At 42.0% G+C, this 8,494-nt stretch overlaps 1 protein-coding gene across 1 annotated transcript; it reads left to right on the top strand.

Moving 5' to 3' along the window:
* The first annotated feature begins 3,761 nt into the window (after positions 1-3,761).
* LOC133892853 (uncharacterized) lies at positions 3,762-7,882 on the top strand. The gene is made up of 6 exons (XM_062333828.1): positions 3,762-4,462; positions 5,265-5,479; positions 6,544-6,772; positions 6,850-6,935; positions 7,117-7,208; positions 7,341-7,882. Exons 1-6 carry the CDS (start codon positions 4,058-4,060, stop codon positions 7,598-7,600), a joined length of 1,287 nt encoding a protein of 428 aa, XP_062189812.1. The 5' UTR covers positions 3,762-4,057; the 3' UTR covers positions 7,601-7,882.
* Positions 7,883-8,494: the final 612 nt, after the last annotated feature.

Raw genomic sequence — 8,494 nt, 5'->3', positions numbered from 1 at the left:
CCCCAAGAACGCAGAAAATTGACATTGGGTTTTCTCCCTTTCCATCTCTTATACGGAGTGACATCTCTATTCTTTGTCACAACTCTGTTTAGGACGAAAGTGGCTGTCAAAATAGCTTCCCCTCACCATTCGTAAGGCATACCAGCACTCTCTAACATGGCATTCACCAAGTCTGTAAGTGTCCGATTTTTCCTCTCAGCTATCCCATTCGACTGGGGTGAATATGGTGGTGTAACTTCATGGATAATTCCATGATCAGCACAAGATTGAGAGAATTCATTTGAGATATACTCTCCTCCGTGATCATCATGTAATCGCTTAATTTTCCTCTCAAGTTGGTTCTCAATCTCGGCCTTATAAATTTTAAAGTAGTTTAGAGCTTCGTCTTTTGTTTTTAGTAAATAAACATAGCAATAGCGTGTTGCATCATCAATTAAGGTCATGAAATATCTCTTGCCTCCTCTAGTCAACAATCCATTCATTTCACACAAATCAGAATGGATAAGATCTAGAGGTGCCAAATTCCTCTTTTCCTCTAATCCTTTAAAAGGTTTTCGAGGTTGTTTAGCTTGAACACACGATTGACACTTTGATCCTTTGACAAAATTAAATTTCAGAATTAACTCTAATCTGGACATTCGAGCAATGGTGTCAAAACCAATATGACAAAAATGAGAGTGCCAAGAGCTGGTCTCGCAAATATTATTCATGGATGCAACATTCAAATTATAATTAGACTCAATAGTACTTAGGCGGAACAAGCCTCCGCTCTCATAGCCTTTACCAACAAAGTTCCTGAATTTAGACATGACAACTTTATTGGACTCGAACACTAACTTATAACCATCCCGACAAAGCAAAGAACCACTAATAAGGTTCCTATTTATTGTTGGAGCATGCTGCACGTTCTTCAAATGGACAATCTTCCCTGAAGTGAGCTTCAGTTCGACCGTACCAACACCAAGAACAGAAGTAGCAGATCCGTTTCCCATCAGGACGGAGGAAGACCGCGCTCCCTGGTAAGAGGAAAATAAGGAAATATCAGAACACACATGTATATTGGCACCAGTATCAACCCACCAATCTGTTAATTGTAATACTAAAAATACAACTGGTAGATTACCATACCCAGAAGATCCAGCCTCATTGCCATTGTTGCCAATAGTAACATTCACAGCCTTCTTGTTTGGCTATCCATCTTCTCTAGTTTTGCGGTAGCGGCAGTTCTTTGCAAAGTGCCCATCTTTGCCACACACAAAACATGCTTTGTCCTTCAATTTCTTCTCAGTGTTCTTTTTTTTAAGTTAGTAGTTTTCTTTGGCTTTCCACCATCTTGCATCTTGCCCTTGTTCTTGTTGTACAATTTTTTCTCTATGATGTTTGCATTAGCACAATTTTCCGCTACTGCGGATGTAATCGGCATGTCCTTTGCTCTTGCCTTTTCCTCCACATCAAGGGCTATAATAAGATCCTCGGTGGAGATCTCTTCCCTCTTGTGTTTCAGGCTAGTGGCAAAATCCCTCCATGATGCAGGAAGTTTGGCAATAATACCCACTGCCACAAACCTATCAGGCAGGACACAATCCAAACTTGCGATCTCCCCAACTAGCAGCTGTAACTCATGCGCCTGTGCAACTATCGACTTCGCAGCATCCATGCTGTAGTCATAGAATTGCTCACGGGTATAAAGCAAGTGACCAGATTCGGAGACCGCAAATTTGCGCTCAAGTGCATCCCACAACTCTGTGGGGTTTGTGTAATTCATATACATATCGTACAACTGATCTGATAACAAGGTCAAGATGCAACCGAGTGCAGTGTCTCTTGCACTCCCAAAGTTGGTATTCTGATCAACCGTGAATGGCATCTGTGGATGGATTACCCACCACAGTCCCAACGACATGAGCCAAAACTTGACTCTAGTCTGCCATCTACGGAAGTTCATGCCACCAGTAAACCTCTCAGGTTTCATTGCATCCGAAGCACTAGCCATTGCTGAATAAGAATTAGCGCGATAACGGTTCTAGAATGTTGGTAATATGCGCAAAAATCTAATTCCAGATTCTATACAAAGGCATATTTCACAATCTATAACAGATGAACATACTTCTAACCCTAGCAGCAAGCAATAGTACCAAAAATCCATCAGTTTTATCAAGAACTCACAGTCAGGTTGATGAAGGGATGAAGTTGACGATGTGTCGATTCGCTGCCGTGCAGATCGTAGATGAAGCAGTGCAGAGCGGTCGCGCAGGTGCGCTGCCCAGAAACCTTATTGCCGTCCCTCGTACGGGCTTCACGACGGCAGAGGCTCGGAGATACCGCTCACCCTCCAACCTTGTGCACTGCAAGGAGAAGGGTCGGAGAGATCCGGCAGCACAGCATACAAGACAGTGATCTGGATGGGTGGAGAAGAAAATGTGGAGCAGAGAGATCTGTACTCAAAAGCCTGGACATCTCCAGGATTTATAGGGAAAATGGCTGCCCTCTTGGAGCCGTTTTCTCTCATAAATTGCCCACAAATTGCTGCCTCCATAACTAACCAATAACTCTCAGAATTAAGGCATTGATCGTGATTAAAACGGCTGATTATGATATTGATCACAATTAAAAAGGGAGAGCAGCAAAAGGGCTTGCAATTTTGTGCTGTCACGCCACGGCCGCGCGTCGCAAGTCACAAGTCACGCGAACATTCATGCGAAAAAATACGTGAATACGCGCGCGCATGCGTGTGAATATAGCAAAGTATACTCTCTCTTTCTCATTTTCTCTATTTTAAAGAGGCGAGAGAACTCAAGTATTTAAGTCGATTTACATCCCCTTGCCTGGCAATACGGGACTAAACCTTCTTGCTTTGCATTATCATGAATGGACTTTAAATGGGCCACATTCCAACAGATATGTGTGTTAATGCTACTACTATTCTGGAATAGGATATTTTTATTGTTTCAACATCTATGTGCTTGCTTTTTCTTCAATTCAATGTATTTTCGCTAGTAATTGTTTTGACAAGGCGTAATAAGTCTTAATACTGCTATAATGATCTAGCACCTAGTCCGACAGTAATTTGATCAATAACTTCTATTACTTATACATTACCATTAGTGTATTGTTTTCGCTTAAAGTTGGGTTTTCTTCGTGGCATATGTAATCTTTTAAGGGCAATTCAGATTAACCTTAGTCTAAAACAAACCGAATTCGACAGTCTATATTAATGGTCAAGCATTTATATTAGTGACAACCAAGTAACACGAAACAGAGAGCGTGGATGGTATTATGAAATAAAAGAAAGGTTGAGTAACAAATTCATAGATGGCCATGTCAATCTTTTTCAATATCTGATATCATCTTAATGATTTTCGAGTGACGAGTTATTTTTTCTGTCTAACTTAAGTCTACTAAGTAACTACACATATTACATATGTAGAATTAATATGGTATATATTAATTCAAAAAATATGGAAGGTAAATAATGAAAGATCAAATGTATTTTAGAATATATAAAAATTAAATATTAGACGTCTAAGTATGAAATACAAATAATAGAAGATTAAATATATTTTTGAAAGAAGTAATAGGGTTTAACTTTACACGATGTCATTTAATTAACTTGAATTAACGATGAAGATCGTTCAAATTATAATAATTAGTGAATTATATAAGAGTTTAGATAAAATAAATAAAATCAGTACCAGAGAGGTCTATAATAAATATGTGACCAACATAGGTTCCATTGCGGCAACACGCAAAGGTGAAACTTCCCTTGGTGCACGTAGCAGTTGCGCTCCAAGGCGTGGGGCAGACAAGCAGCCCGGAGTGTGTGTATGGGGGGTGGGGGGATCAACCAACGGGAGGCCGCAGATACGCGAAGCGGAGGAACCAAAACGGCAAACGAAACGTTTCCTCCCTTTCCTAATTGATATTCCCTTCGCCTCGCCCGCCACGGCGCCGCCGCCGCCTCCGCTCCAGATCCGACCACCCCAAAAATAGCGCCCCCCAAAACCCTACCCCGCCCCCCGCCGCCGGACTAAACCCCATCCCTTTCGCGGCCGCCGCCATGGCCGGCCCATCCGGCGCCTCCTCCTCTCGCGGCCTCGGCATCGACCGCTTCTACAGCCCGCCCCACGTCCGCCGCCAGCAGCAGGAGGAGCAGCAGCAGCTCCTGCGGCTCAAGGGGATGAGCCAGGGACAGAGACCGGCCTCGGCACTGACGCCAAGGGCTGCGAGGCAGAAGCCGCCGCCGCCTCCGGGGACGGCGGAGACTGCCGCAGCCGCGCCCAGGGAAGTGGAACAGCGGGCTGACGGAGCTGTTCCACCGTCGGTGCCGTCCGTTGCCAAGGCGGCGGCGATGGTGTTGGTGGGCCCGGCGCCGGCGCCCGCGGCGGCCGCAGATGAGGCGGGGAATCTGGAGAGGTTCCTCAGCTCCACCACGCCCTCCGTGCCCGTGCAGTACTTGCCCAAGGTTAGGCTTATCAGATTTTGTCCCTATTGTGAAATAGTTGCGCGCTTGCTTTCGCTGTTAACCGATTGCAGTGTGTGTGATTCTTGTATTGACTGCGGGGAGATGTTTCTGGTAGGGATGTGTAGTGGAAAAGGCACAGATTGTTAGGTTTTTGCGGATGGTGGTGAGACTTGATTCATATTGTTGTTATGATTGGGAAAAGTTTGGGACCTGAAGCAACTTCGCTTTTCTCTAGTTTCAAGTTATGCTCGTAATGCATACCCGGCAAATGTGATAGAGCGTTGCTGTAATTTCTGATACCTGGTAACATTACTCGTTGCCATATTGGTACTTTACACTGCTGATACGATAAGTTCATTGGGATGAGAAGATTCATCTTTTGGAGATCATGGCAAATTGATAATAGCATGTCTGCTGGAATGTGTTTACTGTTGGTGCTTTGCAGAGTAATTTTACTGTAACATGGAAGTTTTTCAAGGGCAAAGGATCAAAATTTGCGTGCGTTTATGCGGAGAGACTAACACTTTTTCTAAATTTAGTTTGTTGAAGGGATCGGGATGAGTTTCCGATGTTGGTGATGCATGTGTGTGAGTCAGCCAATCTTGTTCCTGTCCCAGGGGTATCTGGATGTGAAACCACCTAGTTCGAAGTGAGTCTATTCAGTTGCATTGTTTAATGTTTGGGCCACGGGTCATGGTTTCAGGAGAATTATAGTTAGTATTCTAAGAATAAAAGAAACTTTTGCGAAAGAGCTTGTTGCTTTTGTGGTTCATTTATGCTGAAGGATTATGCACTTATCCAGACAAGCATGAGGGATTGGAGGAGTGGTGATGCTATGAATTCACCACCGTATTTCTGCCTCGGAGATCTCTGGGATGCTTTCAAGGAGTGGAGTTTTTACGGGGCTGGTGTCCCCCTTGTGTTAAATGGCAGTGATTCTGTGATACAGTATTATGTGCCATACCTTTCTGCTATACAGCTGTATGCAGACCCATCAAGGCTTTCAGCAAGGAGCAGGTAAGATCATGTTTCAGTTGAACTTCTTTTGCTTTACGTTGCTTATTTTTCTCAGTTCTGCTTCAACTTTTCTGTCCCTTGATAACTGTATGGCTACGTACCATTGACCTTACCCCTGACTCTGATAATGTTTTTGTTTACTTGACCTATGAGATATTCCTTGTATTTGGGAGTTCGTTTTAGGTTGTGTTCAGTTGTGATGGTTGATTGGTTTGTTAGTCAACTGAACTTACTTTTCTTAACTATTTACTACTGTTGTGTCATGTTTCACTTGATCATCCAGCATGATTCTGGGAAGATAATTATTGATTACTGAACAATGCATGTTGTTGTTATTGTGTTTGTGTTTGTTGGGGCTAAAGCTTTTAATAGTCCATGGAGAAATGTGTTTTCTATGGTCAGTAGTCCCGCTATGCTAGTAGCTATAGTATTTTATTTTTGTATTTCAGTCATTCGTATTGAAATGTTATTATAGACATTAGCATAATATATTAGAAAAAATGTTTGCTCAGTTTTAGATGACCTCAAGGTAGATGCTCCTCAGGATCTCATCTTAGCACTTCAGTTGGAAAGAAAAAAAAAGACTTGTTAAAATTATCATTAGGACAGACGAATCCTACTTAAAGAGGTTAATTGTTGTATAATAATCACTAGTGTCTCAGTTTATGTCATTAGATTTGGTTATAGTCACATCATCTACTTTACATGAATTGATCGAATGGTTGTTTATGATTGAAGCCTAGAGCAGGAAAAGAGGGGATGGAAGTTTAGTACTGTTGCTGAGTTTCATGTTCCTTGACAAAGCAAATACAGCTTTGGCTATAATTTTAATATCTAGTTCCTTTTACCTGTGATGTGTAGCTGTGAATTGTTTGTCTAGTGTTACAAGTCTTTTAGCTTTGTTTGCTGTGCAACGTTGTTCCACATAAGGACATCAAATAAGTGAACAAAAGAAATCAAAATGGATTGTCCAAATGCCTTTTTCAGTATGGTTGTTTTCTTTTTCCTTTTGCAATTTTCATAGTTCATAACCTTTTCTTAGTTAATTTTCTCGCTTACTTAAGGCATCCTTGGGAGGAAAGTGATGGGGAATCTATGGATACTAGCAGCGAAGGTAGCAGTGAAACTGATGTTGACCAATTAAGATTAAGTGGTTCATCCCTGGAAGCTACATTCCCATTGGAGGGTGGTTTTCAAAGGGATGACAGTGAAATACATTCACCATCAACTCGTCCAGTATTTGAGTATCTTGAGACAGATCCACCGTTTGGAAGAGAACCTTTAACAGACAAGGCAAGTCATTCCTCATATGTCAAATGAAAAGTGACGATATCCTGCTTGTTGATGCTTTACTCTAAATGTCACTTCAGGTATCAATCCTTGCAAGTAAATTTCCAGATTTGAAGACATTCAGAAGTTGTGATCTGCTGCCAATCAGTTGGATGTCTGTTGCATGGTATGTCTGTAATGCTCCAGATTCTCTCACTCCGTGTACAGTGCCACTTTTTGATTAGTAGCATATGCTAATTGTGCTTCTCTTTTACATCTCAAAGTACACATTTGTAGAAGAGGAACACTGTAACAAAGTGTTGCTATGATTCTACATACCTGTTTCATCCTGGGGCTTCCAATTGCAGGTACCCGATCTATAGAATCCCAACTGGACCAACACTCAAGGATCTAGACGCATGTTTCTTGACATTTCATTACTTATCAACACCTTCCAAGGGTAAATTCCATCTCCTGATGGTTGGCATTCAGAGTTTAGTCATTTTGCATCCAATAGGCTCCTATATTTCTCTGTAGCTCTATGAAGCTTCCTTTCATCAATGTGTGTAATAACTAGATGCTTTTCTCGCAGATACTGATCCCAGTACACCAGCAAGCCCCCGTTTCGGGGGCATCAACCTCTGTATGAACGAAGCTGGTAAGCTAACATTGCCGGTCTTTGGACTGGCATCATACAAACTGCGGAGCTCCATTTGGTCATCAAATAGGCCCAAGGAGCAGCAACTTGCAGCCTCGCTTATGCAGGTGGCAGATGACTGGCTTCGCCACCGTCAAGTGTATCATCCAGACTTCCGGTTCTTTCTCACCCACTACAACACAGCACGGAGATGACACCGGTTGCTTCAGCTTTCGTTGTAAATTGTTTTTAGTATTTTCTGTTGTCGGCTGAGCCGGGCTGCTTGTAACACTATGTTGATCGTTGTGTAACATAGCGTTTACACCTTGGAACTTTCTGTACCGGTCGATAGTTTAACACCAGAAGCTAATTTGTAATGTCTCCAATATTTTTTTGTTTGGTGTAGGTAAACTTTTGAGAGGAGTAAAGAACATAATGGAGACCTGTAAGACACAAAACTGATTACTATAAAATTTAAATTCATAGACTTGAGGACACCTTACGTATCAACTGTGTTTTCACTTTGTATTGTCAAGGTTCCATCTAATATTCTGTACTGATGGCCTGGTGGTGGCTATTTAGGCGATGATTCATACGAAGTAAAAGGCATACTTTTTGTTCCACTAAAATGGACTCCCTTACTCTGGCGAAATATGGCAAAAAAGCTGAGGGATTGTGTGATTGCTTGTAGCTCTATCATTTTTCGTGGCAAGCTGTTTATGTCTCAGGTTTCACCGTTGAGTTGGCAGCACATTGTTTCGCTAAGTGATTCACTGTATCTTTTGTGCTCGTAAAATTCCTTGCTGCTGGTGACAATTCTCGCCTCTGGTAACCACATCACCTATGCTTGGGACGGTGTTATTGCGCGACGGGTCGTGCGATATCTCCGTAGGAACTTTGCTGTATGTTACATCAAGGACCAAATGCTAGAGAAATTGTATAGCAATTTACCCGTAAGTTGCTGGTATAGTTACATATAAATCTTTGAAACATATGCAATACTGAGTTTATTTTGTAGATTTCGTTGTAAGGAACATAATGGTGTAAACGGAATCGAAAACGAACAACAAATGGAAGAGTTACCATCACTCTAAGAACTTCAAACTAGT

Source organism: Phragmites australis, chromosome 15, assembly GCF_958298935.1.
Source record: "Phragmites australis chromosome 15, lpPhrAust1.1, whole genome shotgun sequence".
NCBI classification, from domain to species: domain Eukaryota; kingdom Viridiplantae; phylum Streptophyta; class Magnoliopsida; order Poales; family Poaceae; genus Phragmites; species Phragmites australis.
The sequence above is the reverse complement of the archived record's forward strand: the minus strand, read 5'-3'. Positions and strand labels throughout refer to the sequence as shown.

Excerpts from the sequence above, each read along its gene's own strand:
- LOC133892853 (XM_062333828.1), top strand. The coding sequence starts at position 4,058 with ATGGCCGGCCCATCCGGCGCCTCCTCCTCTCGCGGCCTCGGCATCGAC. Across the intron at positions 4,463-5,264 it reads CCGTGCAGTACTTGCCCAAG|ACAAGCATGAGGGATTGGAG; the intron begins GTTAGGCTTATC and ends GCACTTATCCAG. Across the intron at positions 6,773-6,849 it reads GAGAACCTTTAACAGACAAG|GTATCAATCCTTGCAAGTAA; the intron begins GCAAGTCATTCC and ends ATGTCACTTCAG.